Raw genomic sequence first — 25942 nt, 5'->3', positions numbered from 1 at the left:
GATGCAGGATGCAGAATGGGCTAGAATGGGGTAGCTGGAGTGGTGGATGTCAACTGCAGGCTTTTGTTTCTGGTCACAGAATGAAGTTCTGAATTAAGCAGTCAGCAGGAACAAAAAAGAAATGTAGTCCTATCTCAGCAGCTCTGTAGACGTACAAGGAACTGAGACTAAATAAGACCAATTAGTAACGGGATGTTGGGGATGGGGACAGGATTAGAGTGGAGGGAAAAGAAACTGCCCACACAATTATGTCAACCTTCCTAGGGAAAGCAGGCACCATCAGATTATGTCACTATTCATCATAACAAAGCTCCTAACCAAATAAGAGCTTCCAACCAATGGGGCCTTTCTTCTCATTGGCTTCCTATTGCTTCCAAGATGAAGACAAGCTCTTCAAAATTTCCTTGTAGGAAATTGCCCAGCAAAATCTGAAACCTGTTCATCCCGCTGGCCTCAATATCCATCATTCTTCTGCTCAGTCCTTACACTCAACCACTCTTTCTTTCAATTTCTTAAATGCACTATGCTCCTTCTTGCCACAAAGCTTTGGCAAATGCTGTTTGTTCCCTACCTGGAAACCTCTCTCCACATTATGAGCTTCCCATGCATTTCCCAGTCCTTGCCCCCACTTGCCTCCGAGACCCTCAAACCTGTGCTCAAACTTCCCTCTCCTCTTTTTTGTGTTCAGTGTCCTCTGGCACACACCCCCTTAAATGCTATGGACTCTGTCTTGTAGTTGTGATTTCTCATTTATTGCTCTCATAGGCATTCTGATATTTTCCCAAATGATGAATAAAACACCTCATAAGTTTTGAGATGCAGATAATCATGTAGAAACACAGAGCCCCAGGAAAGGATAGAGTTTTGCTTCACATTTGAGTATTTTAATGTCTACTGTCCCCAGTAAAAATATCATCACTTCAACGATATTATGTCAAGGCATTTTCAGTTCATAATAGATAAGAGTTACATGAATACAAATAACTATTTAATAATCATTAGCTGAAGTATGATTTTTAGTATATCTGGTTTTAATACTATGCTCTTTTAAGATATTATAGAATACTTCTAGAGGACATCACAACATTTTCTTCATTCATGATACAGAAGAGAACTTTAAAGAAAGAAGTGAGGGATAATGTCAAGTCAGGTTTTGCTTTCAGCCATGCCTCACTTCCTTATTGTGCAGTGGCATTTGAGAGTGCATGCTTAAGTTGTCAAATGCAGATATTTAATGCAATTTTCTCAGTCCATTGAACAAGTCAGATGTGCCTTTTTTGAGCACTGGTGATTCATGATTTTCTTCCTTTCCTAAACGTGGAGACCATCCAGGCTACTCTCAGGAACACCAGTAGGCCAACCCACTTTAAATTATGCCTGAATATACACATGTGCAACCATCCAAAAAAGAAAAGAGGCCTTCCCAATACAAGCTGCAAAGAGTATAAAGGTAATTCTCTCTATCCATACTTTAAAGTTGTCTGATAATTGGTTTAAAAGCACATTTGCCAATACTCTGTAAACAAGCTTTTATTGACTGCATTTACTCCCTGTGGAAGTGTGATTTCCTCTGGCTCATGCTCATACATTATGCAATACTTCCTGGAGAGCAAAGATACTTTTTTTTTTTTTTTTTTTTTTTTTTTTGCTCATTTACTTTATCCCCTTGTCCAGATTTTGAACTGAAAAAGAAACACTTAACCTCTCAAGTCAGAAAGAATGAGTATTGCTAGCTCAGTGCCCAGGGAAAACAGGTACCTCCAGGTTATGCCATGACTTCATTGTAACATAGCTCCCAACCAAAGATGACCAGAAGGGATGGCCCAAAAAACACAGACATGGGCCAAAATGGGACATTTGATATGGCCACTTCAATATCTCTACATGTTCGTCTGTGACCTGTCCGTTCTTCATTTAGCAGTTATTTACTGATCATCGGGGCGCTGTGACTTTGATAAGTGCTGGGCACATAGTGACAGACCATGGCCCCTCTCTTCATGAGTCCACCTCCTAGTTGAGAAAAAGCAGGGAATAACTAAACAACCATTTATATAAATTGTGATAATGGTGATGAAGGAGAGGCACAAGCTGCTGTGAGAGACAATTGTAGCAGAGTGATTCGGAAAGGTTACTTTGAGGAGATAGCACTTAAGAGAAGGTCCGAAAGATGAGAAGGAATATATGCACCACCGTTTCTAAGCTCCATCCTGTCATTGAAGATGGAGCGAGATCTGTTGTGCACAACATAAAAATCCATCCTGATAGCAGCATCAGAACTATCTCATCAAACTGGCATTGGCCATTTCTCACCCCTGGGATCTCTGGATTGCTGGAGACAGTAGCAGCAATATGCCCAATGAAACTGGAGGAGGAATCTGGAATCCTGGTGTCTTGAAGATTCATGCTTAAGTTCTTAAAAATACTGTTGGAATTTGCAGGAGGAGGTTTGCCATTAAGCACAGCTTTCATGGGAGTAGTAGATTTTAGATGGCAGCCTCAGCTGCCATCACTGGGAATCCCAGTGCCATCAGCTGTCATCAGTACGCAATAGCACTCTCTAAGAAAGGGGTCCCTAGCTCCCCTTAACCTCTGAGCTGGAACTCTCACTTGAGAATCTGTTGTCACCACTATTAATACTTTCTATAGTCATGGTGAGTGCAGGGAAGAGCAAGAATCTCCAAGGTGCCAGAAACAGCAGTTACTTTTTGGAGTCTCCCCAGAAGTCATTGCTTAGGGCTTCCTCTACAGATATAAGAGAAGTAATGGCATGAACCAAGGACCTGGGAATGAACCTTCCCCAGTGACTGGGGGAAAGATGGTGATGCTGCTAATTACTTGGCATTTCATACTCATACTGTCATTTTGCTTTGTTTTCCATTCAGTTTTAATATGCTCATTATCTGTTACTCTTATTACTCTACCATTTATTTATCCCCTTTCTTATCTTCTCCATTTCTCTCTTCTCATTGACGTGGTCATTCTAGGAAACAAATAGGCTTAAATTTGCTTTATCTTCAGTCCTCTTCTATCTGTCCCTTGATCCTACAGTCTTTCAAACCATTTTCTTTTTTTTGAGCAGAGTTTTGCTCTTTTTGCCCAAGCTGCAGCACGATGGTGTGATCTCAGCTCACTGCAACCTCTGCCTCCCAGGTTCAAGTGATTCTCCTGCCTCAGCCTCCTGAGTAGCTGGGATTACAGGCGTGCACCACCAAGCCTGGCTAATTTTTTTGTATTTTTAGTAGAAACAGGGTGTCACCATGTTAGCCAGGCTGGTCTCGAACTCCTGACCTCAGGCAATGTGCCTGCCTCAGCCTCCCAAAGTGCTGAGATTACAGGCAAACCACTTTTTATACCATAAGTTTTCATTCCATCTAGAATAGAGTGGTAGGTAAGACGTCAGTATACTAATTAACCGTCCCAACTCTCCCCACACTCAATGACTCTTGGGTAAGACATTTAAGATTTCAAAACCTCCATTTGCTTCTTTTCTATCAGCAGATAAGCTCCGAATACACATCAGAGTCACCTGGGACCTTTTCCAAGGTGCTCTCCTGCCCAAGTCCCACTTTTAGAAATTCTGATTGTGGAGGTTAGTGAACCAAACGTGTATTTTACGAATCTCCCTGGAGAATTCTGAATCTCCTCTCTTCCCTTCTCCAGTTGAGGATAACTAAATTATTTACTCCCTAAAGTTATCTGATTACAAGTCTGTAATTAAGTGATTTATAGCCAAACTTCTCAAAATGCTGTTCTATACTTCTATTCTACACCATTCTATATTTTCTCCTAGCAACTCCTCAACCCATTGCAATGTCTCTTGCCCAAACCCTACAATTTTCTTAAATTTTGCTCTTCCATTATCATCTACATGCATTCTCCCACCAGAGAAAACACCCTACCCTCACCCTCATATGTATTTTATCTAAAGGAAAATAGTATTATTGAAACAATTCAGGATTTTTAAAAATGCGTAGAACTTTTTGACCACTCCTTCCTTTCTCCCATCACGTGATAATCAAATCCTCTCCAGATTGTCTCTGAAAGGCCTGCTTACTCTCTCCTGTTGTATTACCTTGACCACTTCTACTGCCTATATCCAATGATTTCCTTTGTACTGTTTTTCCCCATCACTGCCAAGACAATCATTTCAATGCAATAAAGGAGGAAAAATGTATTAGCTTAAGAGCTGGCACCAGAATTCCATTCTGAAGAAATCTTGTCTTTGATGGAAAGAAATGTTTGAGGCGATGCATTAAACATAGATGATTAAATACATTAATTTATCTCTGTTCCCTCCTGAAACCATACTTAAAGTAGAACAAACGATGTATAAAACCACAAAGGACAAAAAAAAATGGGACAATAGATGAGAGATGTGAAATTTTCAGAAAATGGAAACCAAATGTATTGTAGCAGAGATAAGAATGCCAAATACATTACAAGACTTCAGAGAGAAATGCCAAGTCATTTCACATCTAAAAATCCAGGAAATAACTAATAATTTGAAAATAGGTTTTAGACTTAGTGAAGTAGCAGGCACATAACCAGGACTCAACCAGTAGTTTTTCAAGAAATCAGAGGGACTAAAGGTTTATTCCACAGTAACGCTAGCCAGCATCCAGAGAAAGGTTGGGGAAATTATAGGCCTGAAAAATGAGTTTAAGTGAAAATCTGTCCACTAAGACACTCCCCTCAGTCCCTGTGTACCACCAAGATCCAAGAATGCTGTAAGCCAGATTTTAACACCCATGCCCAGGCAATAAATTAAAGAATTCCTCTCTGGAGAAACAGATTGGTTGCAGGAAGTACAACCTATACATTGTAGACTGAATGCTTGCATTCCAATGAAATTAATATGCTAAAGCCCTAATCTCAACATGACTGTATTTGGAAATAGGGCGTATTGCTTCTCAGCTTTTTGGCTAAGATCAAGTGCAGAGATAGAGGCTTTGGGTGGTGATAAAGGTTAAACGAGGTTATGAGTATGGGGTCCTGATTTTATAGGGAGGGTGCCCTTATGAAAAAAAGAAGAGACACCAGGGGGAAGAGACATAAGAACTCTCCACCATGTGATAACACAGCAAGAAGTTGGCTGTCTACGAGTCAGAAAGAGAGCCCTCAGCAGGAATCAAGTCAGCAGGTTCCCTGATCTAGGACGTCTAGTCTCCACAACAATGAGAAAATAAATTTCTGTTGCTTAAGCCGCCCATCTAATATATTATATTTTGTATGGCAGCCTGAACAGATTAGCTCTTACTATACAAACTATAGTAAGAAGTCTTCTAAGGATATGACTGGATCCCTTCCAATCGACCTAGAGAGAAATCCATTAGTTAACAAGCACCACTCAGGGGCCTCAAATCTGTTCATCATTCTTAAATATAAATGTATAACAAAGGACAGAGTTTTTAAACTCTCTAACATAAAAGGAATAAAACAAAACATCAAGACTCCGAAGAAAGAAAGAGAAAAAGTTTTAGGGAAAAAAGTAACCTCTCCACAAATAAAGAGATATCTAGAATGTTTATCATTCTTAAAAAGTGTGGATGGGAGACAGCTTTAGGTATTGCTTATTTGAAAAGAGTCTTATTCTAACCCTCACCTTTGATTGATAGGTTTACTAGTATAGACTTCCAGGTTGCAAAAATTATTTTACTCAAAATTCAGTGATATTGCTCTGATGTCTTCTGGCTTCCAGCACTGCTATTGAACAGTGTTACGTTGTTCTGATTCTTTTTGTTTGTTTGCATGGCTGTTGTTTAAACTGGAAACCATGATAATCCTCTCTTTATCCCCGGTATTCTATAATTTCATGATGCTAAGAATTAGCATTGGCCTATTTTGTGAGCTCTTTTAAGCAAAACTTTTCAGATCTGAAATATTTTCTTATGTTTTAATCATTCTGTCCCCTCCATTTCCAATGTTCTAACTCTACCATCACCAATAGAAAATAGATTGGATGTTGGATTTCTTGAATTGGTCTTTAGATTTTTTATTATTCCCTCTTTTTTTTTTTTTGTTCTTTCTGGAAAATCCCCCTTGACTTTACCTTCCAATACTTCAATTAAATTTTACATTTTTGGCTCTCATAATCTTCAAATCCACACCCCCTGTTATTATATTGAAACAGAAAATAGAGAAAAATACTTAGTGGAGCTCACTTTTGTTGGGTGAGAATTGGTATGGTCTAAATGTTTGTGTCACTCCAAAATTCGTATGTCAAAATAATCTCCAGGGCAGTGGAGATATAAGGTGGGGCGTTTGGGGGTTGATTAAGTCGTGAAGGCTGAACTCTCATCAACAGGATTTGTGCCAGTACAAAAGAGGCCTAAGGGAGCTGCTAGGTGAGTAGGTGAGGATGAAGCAAGAAGGCATTTATGAGGACCAGGCCCTCACCAGACAGGAAATCTGCCAGTGTCCTGATTTTGGACTTCCCAACCTTCAGAACTTTGAGAAATATATTCATTTTATTTAAATATTACCCAGTGTAAGGTATTGTGTTATAGCAGCCTGAACAGACTAAGACAAGAATCAACCATTGAGTTTTAATAATAGCAGTAGACAGCAGTGTACTTCACCTGGGTCTTCAGGTTGTTTTACAGTGGGGTCAGGGGAGCAGCTTACCTAGGCTAGGCAGGCATTTCTGGATCTGGGTGTTCTGAGTTAACATTAATCAATTCTACATTTCAAAATAGCTAGAGGAGAAGAATTCAAATGTTTCTAGCATAAAGAAAGTATAAATATTGAAGATGATATTTCAGTTACTTTGATTTAATTATATGAATGTATCAAATTATCACATGTAACATAAACACGGGTACATCTAATATGTATCAGTAAAAATAAATTTTTAACAAATCCACCATTGATGAGCACCTAGGGTGATTCCATCCGCATATGGTAAAAATTAAAGCGGTAAGAACAAATTGTAGGTAAACGAAATATTGTGAATAGTGCTGCTATGAACAGTCAAGTGCATGTGTCTTTGTGGCAGAATGACTTATTTTCCTTTGGGTTTATACTTAGCAATGGGATTGCTGGGTCAAATGGTAGTTTTAAATTATTTGAGAAACCTCCAAACTGCTTTTCACAGTGGCTGAATTAATGTATTTTTCCCACCAACAGTTTGTAAGTGTTACTTTTCTCCATACCCTAACATTTGCTATGTTTTGGCCTTTTAATAATAGCTATTCTGACTGGTGTGAGGTGGTATCTCATTGTGGTTTTGATTTGCATGTCTCTGAGGATTAGTAATGTTGATCATTTCTTCATATGTTTGTGGGCCACTTGTACGTGTTTTTTTGAGAAGTCTCTGTTCATATCCTTTGCCCACTTTTTAATGGGGTTGTTTTTTCTTGTTGAGTTATTGCAGTTTCTTATAGATATTGAATATCAGACCTTTGTTGGATGTTGGAATTTGTGAAGATTTTCTCCCATTCTGTAGGTTGTCTGTTTACCCTGGATAAAGAAAATGTGGTACATATATACCATGGAATGCTGTGCAGCCATAAAAAAACAATGAAATTATATTTTTTTGCAGCAACATGGGTGCAACTGGAGGTCATTATCCTATGTGAATTAAGGCAGGAACATAAAACCAAATACGACTTGTTCTCACTTACAAGTAAGAGCTAAACATTGGGTACATATGGACATAAAAAATGGGAAGATCCGGGGACTGCTAGAGGAGGGAGAGAGGTGGAAGTCCAAGGGCTGAAAAAGCTACCTATTAGGTCTTATGCTCACTACCTGGGTGATAAGATCATCCATACCCCAAACCTCAGCGTCATGCAGTAAGCCCATGTAACAAGCCCGGGCGCACATGCACTCCGTAAATCTGAAATAAAAGCCAAAACTATTGTAAATAAATACATAAATAATTTGAAGTGCTAAAAACCTTATTGCTTATAATGCGGCAATGTCTCACATTTGTGATCAGTAAACAACAGTATACTGGAAGAAAGAGAAGTTAGTTTGGGAAGGGAATCACACTTTAGAAAGGGTGGGACAGAAGGCAGATATTTTTCATTAAGAGGCAAACTGTGCATGTGTATTACTTGCGTAGTTATTTAAAAGATTTTAAATAGCATAGATTTTTTAAAGTTAATTGTGTTTAAACATACATTGATGAGTGTTTGGAGAAGTAACAGAAACACCACAAAAGTATTTATTGAGCACTTCCTGTGTTTTAGACTTTATAAGCTGTATGTGTTTAAACCTTTCCAAAAATCCTATGAGATAGGTACTGTTGTTTTCCCCATTTTATGGGCAAGGATATGGAGCCTCCTAGTGGTTGCATAATTTACACAATCAATAGGAGCAGAGCTGGGATTGGAGCTGGTCTCTCAAGCACTGTCCCACACTCCCTTTCCTGGCCTGGGTTGGTGTCAGTGCAATCGCGTGTTGCTTATAGACAGGAATGCGTCCTGAGAATTGAGTCATTAGGTGATTTTGTCATTCTGCAAACATAGAGTGCGCTTACACATATATATAAGAAACTGCAACACCTCAACAAGAAAAAACAACCCCATTAAAAAGTGGGCAAAGGATATGAACAGACACTTCTCAAAAAACACATACAAGTGGCGCACAAACATATGAAGAAATGAACAACATTACTAGTTGTCATCGCCTACTAAACACCTAGGCCATACGCTGTAGCCCATTGCTCCTCGGCTACAAACCTGTACAGCAGGTTATTGTTCTGAATACTGTTGGCAATTGTAACACAATGGTAAGTATTCGTGAGTCTAAAGATACCCGAACATTAAAAAAATTACAGTAAAAGTACAGTATTATAATTTTATGGGAACACAGTCATATATGTGTTCTGTCATTGACAGAAATGTCATTATGAGGTGCATGGCTGTACTTCAGCAAAGAAACAGTTCTACATGATAAAGAGAAGAGAATTTAGAGGTCAAGGACTAGCCAGGAAGGGAGTAGGTGAGAGATGAGGTGGAGGTGAAAGAATAAAGAGCAAAGGGTGATGGTAAATAGGTCAGTACTCCCCACCCATGTCCACCCCCTCTCTTTCACCAAAAGGTGTTCAGATAACGTGCTAAACTCAAAGACTTGAAATGAATGATTTATTTTTCTATGTAAACCAAAGAAATGACTGAGTTTTACATCAGGGTTGATCTCCTGCAAGCAAGCTAACCTTGTGGAAATCTTTTGAGGGTGCTCCAATTTCATGGCAGCGAATTGATGAATTAAAGGTAATCAAAAGGGATTTCAAGGAGCATGGAGTCCCCTTCAGCCCCAGAGGACAATTAGGCAAAAATAAGATACAACTTTTTTCTCCTCCTCACTGTCTTTAGAAGTAAATCTCGTGTCACTCCCCTGCACGGAAAGCACAGAATCTTATCAAGACAATGGAATCTTCACCTACCAAATTTTTCTCCCAGTGTACTCTCCTTTCCACGTTGAATCCTAGATTAACTCATTCAAAACCCCAGCTGGTCTTTCTGAATTTCCGTATCTTAGAGCACACCCATATTCATTTGTCCAGACTTCAGTATCAATTTAATTTGTACCTCTGTTGTAGCACTCACTGGAGTCTGTCTTCATTTACAGCTGTCTGATTTCAAGTTTCAGATCATCAAACAGTTAGACTAGTTTAGCTCACCAAACTGCAAGGAACCATGACCATCTCGTTCATCTCATCACTGCCTGCCACACCTAGCTCTGTGAGCACAGAGGGGCTGCCCTTAAGTGTTGTTTAAAGGGATAAGTGAGTGAGTAACGTGAATGAATAAATGAATGGACACAAATTAATGAATGAAGTAGCTGTGGGGCTTGGCATGTTTTGCTTAACTTATCTGTAATTCAGTTTCTTTACAGATAACATGAGAGAGTTGAACCAGATTTTTTTTTTTTTTTTTTTTTTTTTTTTTTTTTGAGATGGAGTTTTGCTCTTGTTGCCCAGGCTGGAGTGCAATGGTGCAATCTCGGCTCACTGCAACCTCCGCCTCCCAGGTTCAAGTGATTCTTGTGCCTCAGCCTCCCAAGTAGCTGGGATTACAGGCACCCGCCACCACAACCAGCTAATTTTTGTATTTTTAGCAGAGATGGGGTTTCGCAATTTTGGCCAGGCTGATCTCGAACTCCTGACCTCAAGTGATCCACCAACTTTGGCCTCCCAAAGTGCTGAAATTACAGGCATTAGCCACTGCACCTGGCCTGAACCATGTAATTTTTTAAGTCACTTTTTGTTCTCAAATTCTGTGATTTATATTGAAATAAAAATACAAGAAACACATTTTCCTACATATACTCACTTATATTTTGGAGAATTATTCCACTTTTGTTTGTTATCTCATTCACATACTGATACTGAAATTTAAAAATGTATTTGGCAAGAGCTATTTGAAGCCCAAGAATATTTTTTATGCTTTTATTCTGCTTTCAAGTGGGAAAATGTTAACTACAAGTTAACATTTGGAATCATAATGAGGTTGGGGAATGCCAAAAGGATAAACTTCAATGCTCAGCTGCCCTTGCCCAGATATAGGGGAGTCTTTTTGAGGCTTTTCTAAAGGTTCTGAATAGAGGCTTCACATATCCTCCAATTGCCTCCTGGAATTGTAAGTCTCAGACAGGAAAATATAATGATATTACAAAGAATTTTTCTTTGTTCTTTTTGTTTTTTTTTCTGAATATACTAAAGCCAGATTAATGAGCGCTTCAGGGAATAAAGTGAGAAACATTGAAAGAAACAAACAAAAAACTCAGTTCCCTATCCTGCAGCTGTCAATGATTTTTGGTAGCATTAAAGAATATGAAGTGTTGGCAAGCTTTTCAAATCACCTTTTTTAAGACTTGGTTCCACAACTGGAATTTAAGTGCAAAATTTATTCACCACAACTTAACAGCCTGAGCTCACTTAAGCTACTGCTTGCATCATAAAGGCCATTTTTCTAAAAGTCATTGCCTAAAACAAGTGAAGTTCAAGGGAGTAAATTAGACAAAGAACACAGAAATCAGGATATACATCGTTTTTACCAACAGAGGCCAAAAAAAAAAAAAAAAAAGAATAACAACAGTATTCAGCATGCAGAAAATGTTTTGAAACACGGATTTTTGTCTTAGTTTACTTTGAAATATTTAATAAACAAAAATTGCATATATTCAGGGTATACATTTTGATTTGACATATGTATACATTGTGTACTGATTACTGCAATCTAATTATCACAGCCATCACCACCCATAATTACCGTATGTGTGTGTGTGTGTAGGGGGTGGGGTGAAGGCAATTAAAATCTCTCATCAAAATTCAAGTAAACAATATAGTACAATTAAGTATAGTCGCCGTGCTGTACGTTAGATCTCCAGAACTGATTCATCTTAAAACTGAAAGTTTATTCCCTTTGACCAATTTCTCCCCATTTTTCTCATCCCCCATGCAATCACCATTCTACTCTCTGCTTCTGTGAGTTTGGCTTTTTTAGATTTCACGTTTAAGTGAGTTAATACAGTACTTATCTTTCCGTACCTGGCTTATTTCATCTAGCATAATGTCCTCCAGATTCTACTTTTTTTTATTAAGTTTTAGGGTATGTGTGCACAATGTGCAGGTTTGTTACATATGTATATATGTGCCATGTCGGTGTGCTGCACCCATTAACTTGTCATTTAACATTAGGTATATCTCCTAATGCTCTCCCTCCCCCCTCCCCCCACCCCGCAACAGTTTCCGGTGTGTGATGTTCCCCTTCCTGTGTCCATGTGTTCTCATTGTACATTTCCCACCTATGAGAACATGCGGTGTTTGGTTTTTTGTCCTTGTGATAGTTTGCTGAGAATGATGGTTTCCAGCTTCATCCACGTCCCTACAAAGGACATGAACTCATCATTTTTTATGGCTGCATAGTATTCCATGGTGTATATGTGCCACATTTTCTTAATCCACTCTATCATTGTTGGACATTTGGGTTGGTTCCAAGTCTTTGCTATTGTGAATAGTGCTGCAATAAACATATGTGTGCATGTGTCTTTATAGCAGCATGATTTATAATCCTTTGGGTATACACCCAGTAATGGGATGGCTGGGTCAAATGGTATTTCTAGTTCTAGATCCCTGAGGAATCGCCACACTGTCTTCCACAATGGTTGAACTAGTTTACAGTCCCACCAACAGTGTAAAAGTGTTCCTATTTGTCCACATCCTCTCCAGCACCTGTTGTTTCCTGACTTTTGAATGATGGCCATTCTAACTGGTGTGAGATGGTATCTCATTGTGGTTTTAATTTGCATTTCTCTGATGGCCAGTGATGATGAGCATTTTTTCATGTGTCTTTTGGCTGCATAAATGTCTTCTTTTGAGAAGTGTCTGTTCATATCCTTCACCCACTTTTTGATGGAGTTTTTTTCTTGTAAATTTGAGTTCATTGTAGATTTTGGATATTAGCCCTTTGTCAGATGAGTAGGTTGCAAAAATTTTCTCCCATTCTGTAGGTTGCCTGTTCACTCTCCAGATTCTATTTTAATAATTGATTAGCATCATCATCAAAGGAAACAAATATGAAAAACTAGTTGTTATCTTACTCACTGTAATAGATGTTCCCTCTCGTATTTTGTTTTGTTTTTCTCTAATTGTTTTTTCTATGTATGTATTCATTATGTGTCAACTATAGTTCACAGAATTCCATTTTTCAAAGGCTTGAATTTAATGGTCATTTTTTTTGAAAAGTGAGTTACCTCTCAACACTTGGCAGTCTGTTAGAAGATTTAAATTAATGAGTCTCTAAAGCATCCAATCTATAGGGATAGTAATTCAGATTCATGCCTTGGGCTAATGTTTTCATATGCAAACCTGGAGCAGGCCAAATAGAGTGGTTCTTAGAGTACCTGTGAAACTAAGAACCACTTGATGTTGTTTATTAATATATTCAATCTGGATAATTCTGTTAAAAAAAAGCACCACCTCTCCTGCATTTGCAGTTTTAGGACTAAATCCTCTAAATATTTTTCTACTTCCCTATGTGTAGAGTCACTCAAGTTGTGCCATTAGTCATTGCTATCGAGTTGTTGGGATTTTTTTTTTTTTTTATACTTTAGGTTTTAGGGTACATGTGCATAATGTGCAGGTTTGTTACATATGTATCCATGTGCCATGTTGATTTCCTGCACCCATTAACTCGTCATTTAGCATTAGGTGTATCTCCTAATGCTGTCCCTCCCCGCTCCCCCAACACCACAACAGTCCCCGGAGTGTGATGTTCCCCTTCCTGTGTCCATGAGTTCTCATTGTTCAATTCCCACCTATGAGTGAGAACATGCGGTGTTTGGTTTTTTGTCCTTGTGATAGTTTACTGAGAATGATGTTTTCCAGTTTCATCCATGTCCCTACAAAGGACATGAACTCATCCTTTTTTATGGCTGCATAGTATTCCATGGTGTATATGTGCCACATTTTCTTAATCCAGTCTATCGTTGTGAGATTGCAGCATTAATTATTAAAGATGCACAAAGTGTTTGCTCAGTTATACCTGAGGCTTCTTGGAGAGGTAAAGTTTAGAGTTATTTAGTAGTTTGGTTGTCAAACATATGAGAGATGAATGTTAGATGTTTAGTTTAGATAAACTATTTGCATTTTAAAATTAAGTTCGCTATCACTTATTCACCATGATTCTAAGTATATAAATTGTCTTTTATCTATTCTAAAATAATTGAGCTGTTCAGATTACAAACATGACTTTCTACCTTTTTTTCATATTTTCTCTTTGCAAACGTGTGTGACTTTCAGAAGAGGGAGAAAGCAACCACTAGATGTTATGTTTTATTACTTTAAAGGTGAAAAAAGTCTTTAATGGAAGCTTAGTGGGAGAGTTAAAACACAAAATTCTACAAAATTGTAAAGCATGCAATATTTATGTCCAATTTATCATGTCTATGGCATTTTTTTGACTTCTTTTTATTATACTTTGAGTTCTAGGGTAGATGTGCACAAAGTGCAGGTTTGTTACATATGTATACATGTGCCATGTTGGGTGCTGCACCCATTAACTCATCATTTACACTAGGTATATCTCCTAATGCTATCCCTCCCCCCTCCCCCAACCCCACAACAGGCCCCGGTGTGTGATGTCCCCTTCCTGTGTCCAAGTGTTCTCATTGTTCAATTCCCACCTATGAGTGTGAACATGCGATGTTTGTTTTTTTGTCCCTGTGATAGTTTGCTGAGAATGATGGTTTCCCGCTTCATCCATGTCCCTACAAAGGACATGAACTCATCCTTTTTCGTGTCTGCATAGTATTCTGTGGTGTATATGTGCCACATTTTCTTTTTTTTCTTTTATTATTTTTTTCTTTTTTTAAATTTTATTATTATTATACTTTAAGTTTTAGGGTACATGTGCACAATGTGCAGGTTTGTTACATATGTATACATGTGGTCTATGGCATTTTTTCTTACACTATAGTCAAAGTTAGGTTGTCTCACTGTACCTGAGGAAGATTTTTGTCAATTATTTGATTAGCTTTTTAACATCAACGAAAACTACATCCTCAGCCAAGCGCAGTGGCTCACACCTGTAATCTCAGCACTTTGGGAGGCCAAGATGGGCGGATCACTTGAGGTCAGGAGTTCAAGACTAGCCTGACCAACATGGTGAAACCCTGTCTCTACTAAAAATACAAAAATTAGCCAGGCATGGTGGCACATGCCTGTAGTCCCAGCTACTCGGGAGGCTGAGGCATGAGAATTGCTTGAACCTGGAAGGTGGAGGTTGCAGTGAGCTGAGACCGTGCCATTGCACTCCAGCCTGAGCAACAAAGGGAGACTCCATCTCAAAACAAAACAAAACAAAAAAGTGCATCCTCAACTAACTCTTCTAAATGTTTAAAATAAAGCTAACCTATATATCCTTTCATACATTGTGTTGAGAAATTGAAATTATGCCTTGGATTCACATGTTTGATCTGCACATAAAAGCTGGCATTTGCTCATTCTGATCCAATATTTTTTTCTCTAATAATAAAGGATCTGTTGTCTGCAGGTCTATAAGTTCTGTCAGCATTATTCATATTTGAAATTTAATCAGTAATAATGACTAGGGATTGGTTGATATTTTCAACATGTCTATATTTCCGTTTTAAATTGCAGTCCTTTTGTAATTTCATGTATGTAGTTGGATACCTATTGCACATTCCTTGCAATCATGCCCTGGTATTGTAACACATGATAACAGGCAGCACCCATAATGCTGGCATCCATTTATATCCATTAAGTCATAAACACCTCTGGGAACAAGATGGAAGTCATTTCTTAATTAAATGTTCCATAGCCCTGAAAAACAAAATAACATTCTGTTCTTACACATAAGTAATAAACGTTTGGAAAAGGCAATTTAATTTCTTAGGTCAGTAGATAACATTTATGTAATTAAACAGAAATAAATACTTATGCCAAATAAATAGAATTTGGGTGGCAGAAAAAAATAATTACAGGCAAGGAGCCAAATTTTAATTGTTTTATGTTCTCAGAAATGGCAGTTCTTTATAAATATTCTATCTCAGTTACCAAAAAACTACATATTATATTATTCTATTTATATTAAATTTCCAGAACAAACAAATCTATAGAAATATAAAGTAGATTAATAGTTGCCTAGGGCTGGGAAAAGGGTATCTGCAGGAAATGGAGAATGACTGCTAATGGATATAGCTTCTTTTAGAAACGATGAATATACTAAAAGTTATTGAATTACACACTTTAAATGGATACATCATTATGGTATGTAAATTAGATCTGAATAAAGCCATTATCTTTAAAAAATAAATATATAATAGTAAGAATTGTTAAATAATTGAGTAAATATCCCCAGGCCCCAACTCAAGAGATTTTGATTAAATAGTTGTGGTTCAGAGCCCAGGAACATACAAGTGTAAGAACTCCGTCCAGATGATTCTGATGTGCCATGCAGGCAGGTTAAGTGCTCCTACTCACAGAGCCAGTTGGTCTTCAGACCTAAATGCAGCTCCTTCCAGGAGTAAGCCAGTACCTGTGACGCTCCATTGGTGGTTAGTTTGTTTGCACGATTGCTTGTTTTTATGTTGTTGTTTGTTTGTTTCTTTTTCTTCTGCTCTCTCCTACTTGGGCCCTTTAATTTCCACTTTCCCTTTCTTCTCCCTTTTCCAGGAAACAAGAGTAGTCCTCATAGTTATGGTTCGGCCTTAAGACTGCCGACTAGTAGAAGATGACTAGCTGCTCTGTTTCTAAGACTCTCCTGACAATTCACAAGCCACAGGACATGGCTCCCATCTCCTTTCCTCACAACAGCATGGGAGCTGAGAGCACAGCCAGCATCTGCACATCCTCTCCCACGGCCAGTGTCCTCCACTCCACAATACCACCTAGATTCATTCAGCAAATCTGCACTGTATTACATAGAGTAATACAATTACTCTAAGCCAAGGTTATACCTTCTAGTGATCATAAGATTTCAGAGAATGTAGAACTGTTTTTTTTTTTTTTTGAGACAGAGTCTGACTCTGTCACCCAGGCTGGAGTGCAGTGACACGATCTCTGCTCACTGCAACCTCCTCCGCCTCCTGGGTTCAAGCGATTCTCCTGCCTCAGCCTCCTGAGTAGCTGGACTAGAGGCACGCGCCACCATGCCCAGCTAATTTTTGTATTTTTAGTAGATGATATCGATTCTTCCGACCCATGAGCATGGAATGTTCTTCCATTTGTTTGTATCCTCTTTTATTTCATTGAGCAGTGGTTTGTAGTTCTCCTTGAAGAGGTCCTTCATATCTCTTGTAAGTTGGATTCCTAGGTATTTGATTCTCTTTGAAGCAATTGTGAATGGGAGTGCACTCATGATTTGGCTCTCTGTTTGTCTGTTATTGGTGTATAAGAATGCTTGTGATTTTTGCACATTGATTTTGTATCCTGAGACTTTGCTGAAGTTGCTTGTCAGCTTAAGGAGATTTTGGGCTGAGACAATGGGGTTTTCTAGATATACAATCATGTCATCTGCAAACAGTGACAATTTGACTTCCTCTTTTCCTAATTGAATGCCCTTTATTTCCTTCTCTGCCTGATTGCCCTGGCCAGAACTTCCAACACTATGTTGAATAGGAGTGGTGAGAGACAGCATCCCTGTCTTGTGCCAGTTTTCAAAGGGAATGGGTTTCAAAGGGATTACGTTTATTGATTTGCATATGTTGAACCAGCCTTGCATCCCAAGGATGAAGCCCACTTGATCATGGTGGATAAGCTTTTTGATGTGTTGCAGGATTCTGTTTGCCAGTATTTTATTGAGGATTTTTGTATCAATGTTCATCAAGGATATTGGTCTAAAATTCTCTGTTTTGTTGTGTCTCTGCCAGGCTTTGGTATCAAGATGATGCTGGCCTCATAAAATGAGTTAGGGAGGATTCCCTCTTTTTCTATTGATTGGAATAGTTTCAGAAGGAATGGTACCAGCTCCTCCTTGTACCTCTGGTAGAATTCGGCTGTGAATCCATCTGGTTCTGGACTTTTTTTGGTTGGTAAGCTATTGATTATTGCCTCAATTTCAGAGCCTGTTATTGGTCTATTCAGAGATTCAACTTCTTCCTGGATGAGTATTGGGAAAGTGCATGTGTCGAGGAATTTATCCATTTCTTCCAGATTTTCTAGTTTATTTGCATAGAGGTGTTTGTAGTATTCTCTGATGGTAGTTTGTATTTCTGTGGGATCAGTGGTGATATCCCCTTTGTCATTTTTTTATTGTGTCTATTTGATTCTTCTCTCTTTTCTTCTTTATTAGTCTTGCTAGCAGTCTATCAATTTTGTTGATCTTTTCAAAAAACCAGCTCCTGGGTTCATTGATTTTTTGAAGGGTTTTTTGTGTCTCTATTTCCTTCAGTTCCACTCTGATCTTAGTTATTTCTTGCCTTCTGCTAGCTTTTGAAGGTGTTTGCTCTTACTTCTCTAGTTCTTTTAATTGTGATGTTAGGGTGTCAATTTAGATCTTTCCTGCTTTATCTTGTGGGCATTTAGTGCTGTAAATTTCCCTCTGCACACTGCTTTGAATGTGTCCCAGAGATTCTGGTATGTTGTGTCTTTGTTCTGGTTGGTTTCAAAGAACATCTTTATTTCTGCCTTCATTTCGTTATGTACCCAGTGGTCATTCAGGAGCAGGTTGTTCAGTTTCCATGTAGTTGATTGTTTTTGAGTGAGTTTCTTAATCCTGAGTTCTAGTTTGATTGCACTGTGGTCTGAGAGAGAGTTTGTTACAATTTCTGTTCTTTTACATTTGCTAAGGAGTGCTTTACTTCCAACTATGTGGTCAATTTTGGAATAGGTGTGGTGTGGTGTGGTGCTGAGAACAATGTATATTCTGTTGATTTGGGGTGGAGAGTTCTGTAGATGTTTATTAGGTCCACTTGGTGCAGAGCTGAGTTCAATTCCTGGGTATCCTTGTTAACTTTGTGACTCGTTGATCTGTCTAATGTTGACAATGGGGTGTTAAAGTCTCTCATTATTATTGTGTGGTAGTTTAAGTCTCTTTTTAGGTCTCTAAGGACTTGCTTTATGAATCTGGGTGCTCCTGTATTGGGTGCATATGTATTTAGGATAGTTAGTTCTTCTTGTTGAATTGATCCCTTTACCATTATGTAATGGCCTTCGTTGTCTCTTTTGATCTTTGTTGGTTTAAAGTCTGTTTTATCAGAGACTAGGATTGCAACCCCTGCCTTTTTTTGTTTTCCATTTGCTTGGTAGATCTTCCTCCATCCCTTTATTTTGAGCCTATGTGTGTCTCTGCACGTGAGATGGGTTTCCTGAATACAGCACACTGATGGGTCTTGACTCTTTATCTAGTTTGCCAGTCTGTGCCTTTTAATTGGAGCATTTAGCCCATTTACATTTAAGGTTAGTATTGCTATGTGTGAATTTGATCCTGTCATTATGGTATTAGCTGGTTATTTTGCTCATTAGTTGAAGCAGTTTCTTCCTAGCCTTGATGGTCTTTACAATTTGGCATGTTTTTGCAGTGGCTGGTACCAGTTGTTCCTTTCCATGTTTAGTGCTTACTTCAGGAGCTCTTTTAGGGCAGGCCTGGTGGTAACAAAATCTCTCAGCGTTTGCTTCTCTGTGAAGTATTTTATTTCTCCTTCACTTATGAAGCTTAGTTTGGCTGGATATGAAATTCTGGGTTGAAAATTCTTTTCTTTAGGAATGTTGAATATTGGCCCCCACTCTCTTCTGGCTTGTAGAGTTTCTGCTGAGAGATCAGCAGTTAGTCTGATGGGCTTACCTTTGTGGGTAACCCGACCTTTTTCTCTGGCTGCCCTTAACATTTTTTCCTTATTTCAACTTTGGTGAATCTGACAATTATGAGTTTTGAAGTTGCTTTTCTCAAGGAGTATCTTTGTGGTGTTCTCTGTATTTCCTGAATCTGAATGTTGGCCTGCCTTGCTAGGTTGGGGAAGTTCTCCTGGATAATATTCTGAAGTGTTTTCCAACTAGGTTCCATTCTCCCCGTGACTTTCAGGTACACCAATTAGATGTAGATTTGGTCTTTTCACATAGTCCCATATTTCTTGGAGGCTTTGTTCGTTTCTTTTTATTCTTTTTTCTCTAAACTTCTCTTCACGCTTCATTTCATTCATTTCATCTTCCATCACTGATACCCTTTCTTCCAGTTAATCACATCAGTTACTGAGGCTTGTGCATTCATCACATAGTTCTCGTGCCGTGGTTTTCTGCTCCATCAGGTCCTTTAAGGACTTCTCTGCATTGGTTATTCTAGTTATCCATTCATCTAATTTTTTTTCAAAGTTTTTAACTTCTTTGCCATTGGTTCAAACTTCCTCCTTTAGCTCGGAGTAGTTTGATCTTCTGAAGCCTTCCTCTCTCAACTCGTCAAAGTCATTCTACGTCCAGCTTTGTTCTGTTGCTGGTGAGGAGCTGCGTTCCTTTGGAGGAGGAGAGGCACTCTGATTTTTAGAGTTTCCGGTTTTTCTGCTCTGTTTTCTCCCCATCTTTGTGGTTTTATCTACCTTTGGTCTTTGATGATGGTGACATACAGACGGGTTTTTGGTGTGGATGTCCTTTCTGTTTGTTAGTTTTCCTTCTAACAGTCAGGACCCTCAGCTGCAGGTCTGTTGGAATTCACTGGAGGTCCACTCCAGACCCTGTTTTCCTGGGTATCAGCAGTGGTGGCTGCAGAACAGTGGATATGGGTGAACCACAAATGCTGCTGCCTGATTGTTCCTCTGAAAGTTTTGTCTCAGAGGAGTACCCGGCCGTGTGAGGTGTCAGTCCACCCCTACTGGGCGCTGCTCCCAGTTAGGCTACTTGGGGGTCAGGGACCCACTTGAGGAGGCAGTCTGCCCGTTCTCAGATTGTGTGCTGGGAGAACCACTACTCTCTTCAAAGCTGTCAGACAGGGACATTTAAGTCTGCAGCGGTTATTGCTGTCTTTTGTTTGTCTGTGCCCTGCCCCCAGAGGTGGAGCCTACAGAGGCAGGCAGGCCTCCTTGAGCTGTGGTGGGCTCCACCCAGTTCGAGCTTCCCAGCCGCTTTGTTTACCTACTGAAGCCTGAGCAATGGCAGGCACCCCTCCCCCAGCCTCGCTGCCGCCTTGCAGTTTGATCTCAGACTGCTGTGCTAGCACTGAGGGAGGCTCCGTGGGCATAGGACCCTCCGAGCCAGGTGAAGGATATAATCTCCTGGTGTGCCATTTGATAAGCCCGTTGGAAAAGCTCAGTATTAGGGTGGGAGTGACCCGATTTTCCAGGTGCCATCTGTCACCCCTGTCTTTGACTAGGAAAGGGAATTCCCTGACCCCTTGCACTTCCCGGGTGAGGCGATGCCTCACCCTGCTTCGGCTCACACACGGTGTGCTGCACCCACTGTCCTGCACCCACTTTCCAGCACTCCCCAGTGAGATGAACCTGGTACCTCAGCTGGAAATGCAGAAATCACCCATCTTCTGCATCGCTCATGCTGGGAGCTGTAGACTGGAGCTGTTCCTATTCGGCCATCTTGGCTCCACCCCTGTTGATTTCAAAAACATACTTTCAATAAAAATTTGGAAGTTAAATCAGTCAACCATATCAGAGGAAAACTGGCTTATTTTTCTAGTTTCTCTAGAGAAGATGATATTTCAATATTGCTTTCACATAAAGAAGTGACCAAAGAGTATTAGTCAAAAATGTAAAAAAAACAAAAAATATTATGGAGGTGCATTGGGAAGTTGATTAGATACCATATTTTTGGCAGTTTTTATGTTTTTAATATTTGCCAGCCCTTTTAAGTTCTAGCTTTCTTGTGATTCCTTTTTTCCTTCTAAATAAGTAAATATTCACTCACACCTAATTTAGAATTTTTTTTGTTACTCGTTTTCTTTTTTTTTTTTTTTTTTTGAGATGGAGTCTTGCTCTGTTGCCAGGCTGGAGTGCAGTGGCATGATCTTGGCTTACTGCAACCTCTGCCTCCAGGCTTCAAGCGATTCTACTGCCTCAGCCTCCTGAGTAGCTGAGATTACAGGCATGCGCCACCGCACCCAGCTAATTTTTGTATTTTTAGTAGAGAGGGAGTTTCACCATGTTGGCCAGGATAGTCTCAATCTCTTGACCTTGTGATCCTCCTGCCTTGGCCTCCCAAAGTGCTGGGATTACAGACATGAGCCACCGTGCCTGGCCGTTATTCCGTTTCTTAAAGAAGGCCTCCCCACATTGCATGCACATCAGGCCCTAAGAAGCCTGGATCATTCCCTACTACCAAGATATTGAAAGATGTGCATGAGAACTATAACAAAGAAGTTGGTTTGTGTCTTGCTTTGTTTTTGTCTTGGTTCAGCTAGCAAATGTGGAGAGTATCCTCCAGGTGTAGGCAGAGTTTCATATAGTAGCCTAAAATGGGTGAAAAGAGAGTTCATCCTCAGAGAACTAAAGAAAATATTGGAGGGCAGAAAAATTGCTACTATAGATGCCTTTCTTTGCTCTCTGATCTCTGCTTTGCCCTCTCCCACTGAGATGCAGGATAATAAAAGCTTCATCATGCCCAGGGGCAAGGTAATGGGCCTTTCTTTAAGGTGAATGGAAAATCTTCTCATCAATTCAATAACTCCAGTGCCAACTGCATGTTATTTAGAAGTCCCTGAGGACTGATGGATAGTGAACTAGTTTTCCAAGGGCAAAATTTCAATTATTATATGAATATTCTCAAACTTCCCTAGATCATGAACTGCTTCTGAGCTCCATCTTCTATTTATGCTTCCATTTGCACTGTCTGCAAAGGGACTCATGCCAATTTCTTCCTATTTTTCCATCTTGTTAACCCAGAGCAAAAAGAACTTCTGAATGAGCGTGTGGGTCCTTTCATGCCCTTTCTTCTCCCTAATGCCCATCAAGTTATTCTTAACAGGCAGATGGTGCATCCTAGGGTTGCACTTCAAGGATCTTGTGAGCCCATGAAACTTGAAGAAATCTCTTATTCTTTGGGACTAAAGCAGTAGTGATCTTTACACTTCTATTTCAGTTTTTAAGATCTTTCTCAAAACCTTTCCATTATTTTTTTAACCTCAAAAAGAAAAAAGATGGACTAAGAAACCACGATCCCGAAAAGTAACTAAGATCAGAAAGCCCCATATATTTGCAGGCATCTGAAAGTTCAAATGTCTAACTAAATTCCAGGTAATTAATGTTCTCAGTTTTGTATCATCAAATCAACTAGTTAGAAATAAAAACCTTTGGATGATTGCTAGCAAAGTATTAGAGAACCTCATTTGCATTTTCTCATTTAGCACAAACCTAAGTAGACCTAATTACCAACACTTCCCTTCCTCTAGGCCTGCCTGCAATCAGATTCTCTTATTCCCTGTGGCTTGACAGTGTTACACTTTCTCACCTCAAAGTATTAATCATGCTGTCTGTCCAACCCAACCCACTAGTGATGGTCCCCACCCATTGCCTACCCAACAAAAGTCTTTTTATCTTTCAAAAACATAGCTAACCTCTTTGAAAACTTTTTCTTTTCTCCAACTCCATCTGAATGCTTATAGTAGTTTTCTAACTGTGTGATATATTTGGGATTTAAATTACAGGCATGAGTCACTTACTGTTGGGGACATGTTATAAGAAATGCATGATTAGGTGATTTTGTCACTGTTTGGACATCATAGACTGTACTTAGACAAGTCTAGATGGCATAGCCTACTGTACCTCTAGGTTATATGGTATAACCTATTACTTCTAGGCTATAAACCTGTACAGCATGTTTCTGTCCTAAATACCACAGGCAACTGAAACACAATCATTAAGTATTTGTATATCTAAACATATGTAAACATAGAAAAGGTGAAAACAGTAAAAATACGGTATTATAATCTTAAAGGACCACTGTTGTATATGTGATCAGTCCTTGACCAAAATATTGTTCATTATGCAACATATGACTTTATAACAATGTTTCATTGTTGTTCAGATTTATTGTTTAATATTATGGCTATTGTTTTTAGACTAACCCATTCAGATGTTTATCCAAGATAGCTAACAAAGAAGCAAATTGTACAACAAGGTTAAATAAAGTAAAAGGAACTAAAACAATGTGGCAAAGAGGAGTCCTGGTTTATTATGCACTACATTAAAAGTGGGTAGAGAAAAGGAGCAAAAATGAGAAGAAGAAAGGAGAAAATAGAGAAAAGTATTTATTGCAATTACAAAAAGAGACTTAGAGCATGAAAAGTTATTTTTCCTATTTCATGAGATTTGATAACACCTTATAAACTTGAAGATTTTGTTGTAACTGTTCTATTGGCTCTAATACAAGCAGACTTTTTTAGTATGTTGGGCCATGAAAGGAAGAGGGTATTTGTTGTAACCAGTGGGAAGCTGAGTAGGGTGTTGGAGAGCTATTTAGAGGCTCAAAAGTGAAATGACTATTTCTTTTTTTCTTTCTTTTTTCATTTTTTTTTTTCTTTTGAGATGTAGTCTCACTGTGTCGCCAGGCTGGAGTGAGCATGACCTTGGCTCACTGCAACCTCCGCCTCCCGGGTTCGAGCAATTTTCCTGCCTCAGCCTCCCGAGTAGCTAGGACTACAGGTGCCTGCCACCACACCCAGCTAATTTTTGTATTTTTAGTAGAGACAGTGTTTCACCATATTGGCCAGGATGGTCTCGATCTCTTGACCTTGTGATCCGCCCGCCTTGGCCTCCTAAAGTGCTGGGATTACAGGCATGAGCCACCGCGCCCGGCCTGAAATGACTATTTCTATACCAAACTGTCTAAGATGTGGAAGACTCCCAAAGCATTTGCCCCAATTGATTCCTGCTTTCTTTCTTCTAAAAAGACAGTCAGGTTTTTGACTTTAATGTACTATTTTTGCCCTCTTTCCCAGGTTTGCTTTGTGAATCTTGATGTGAACAAGGATGAATGCAGTACAGAGCACCTGCAACAGGTAACATTTGAAACTCAAGCTGTCCGGGAGGTCATTACAAGGACTAACCAACTTGATTTCATCTGTAAATAGTGCTCATTTTGTAGGAGACTCTTTAGTTAGATCGTTTCATTACAGGCCATTTCCCTGACCCTTTCCCTAGCACTTACCCTTTACCATTTGCCCTTTTTACGTTTGTGAAACTTGCTTTCCCATGTAGGCAGAACTGTCCGAACAGGCACACATCCTCTTGCCCAACAGTGCCTTAAAATGGCTATTTGTAGATGACTTCTAAGAATTTTCCAAAACCTGCTGATACCAGCCAACCTTCCCCTCTGTCTCTCAGATTTGCTTCTTCCTGCTGCTTTCATCAAATGCTTTACCTGTACCCTTGGCTTGAACTTTTTGCATCCTGTTGCAGCTAAAATTCCCCAAGCACATCCAAGGCAGTGAGGGCCCTGATGTAAATGCTTGACAGTATGCAAGGACTTGAAGATCTATTCAGTCCTCTGGAACTAGAGCCTGCTGATACAATGGGAAGAATTAAGTGCTGTAATAAGGTTGCCATTCCATGCCAAAAGCTGACAATGGTTTGAATTTACCATTTGGTGTAATACTGTTTAATGTATAACAGCACACGATTTGCCACTTGATTTTCACAGAACAGTAGACCTGGAATTACTCGGTTATTGACAGTTATTCCCATATTGACAATGCTGCACTTCAAGCATCTCAAACCCAGTTTCCTACACAGCTAATTTATTACAAATTTTCACCGATCCCCAAATATCATCATCTGTGTAGTACTATGGAATTTTCAAAAGAAATTGCACATACAATTGTATTTGATAGAATTACGGTGCAGAGTCCATCAAAGAGAGAGCAGGGAGGGCCAAAGCAAGTTGGCATCTAAGAGTAGTGTGTTTGAAGAGTTTATGTGAGTGATTTGAAATAATCATCTGCTATGGCTAAGAGCATACAGACACCTTGGTACTGATTTAGCTACATGAACTGTGCAAGTTACTGGGCCTGGTCCTGAGGCTACTTGTGTATAACATGAAAGGAATAATGGTACCTAATCCATATAGGGTTATTGTGAAGATTAAATGTAGTCAGATTTAACATATATACAGGCTCTAGCATAGTGCTTAGTACATAGAGTAAAATCAATGCTAGTCAAATTTTATTAATTATTATTCTTGAAAATTAGAAAAAAAAGAGGTATTAGTCCATTTCCATGCTGCTGATAAACACATACCCGATACTGGACAATTTACATAAGAAAGAGGTTTATTGGACTTAGAAGAAAGAGGTTTATTGGACTTACAGTTCCACCTGGCTGGGGAAGCCTCATAATCATGATGGAAGGCAAGCAGGAGCAAGTCACATCTTATGTGGATGGCAGCAGGCAAAGAGAGAGCTTGTGCAGAAAAATTCCCACTTTTTAAAACCATCAGATCTCATGAGACCCATTCACTATCACAAGAACAGTGTGGGAGAGACTCGCCCCCAGGATTCAATCATCTCCCACCAGGTCCCTCCCACAACACATGGGAATTATA

At 39.2% G+C, this 25942-nt stretch overlaps 1 protein-coding gene across 5 annotated transcripts in view; it reads left to right on the top strand.

The window, feature by feature from the left end:
• Nucleotides 1-25942, top strand: part of SPHKAP (SPHK1 interactor, AKAP domain containing) — a 195162-nt gene that overhangs the window by 124049 nt on the left and 45171 nt on the right. For all 5 annotated transcript variants that reach the window (XM_055290859.2, XM_055290860.2, XM_055290864.2 and 2 more), the window contains one exon: nt 24342-24401. In XM_055290859.2, coding sequence (XP_055146834.1) covers nt 24342-24401 — 60 coding nt within the window. The remainder of the gene's footprint in view (nt 1-24341; nt 24402-25942) is intronic.

The sequence above is a fragment of the Symphalangus syndactylus genome, chromosome 8 (assembly GCF_028878055.3).
Source record: "Symphalangus syndactylus isolate Jambi chromosome 8, NHGRI_mSymSyn1-v2.1_pri, whole genome shotgun sequence".
Taxonomy (NCBI): Eukaryota; Metazoa; Chordata; class Mammalia; order Primates; family Hylobatidae; genus Symphalangus; species Symphalangus syndactylus.
This window is presented reverse-complemented; position numbering and strand designations above follow the sequence as displayed.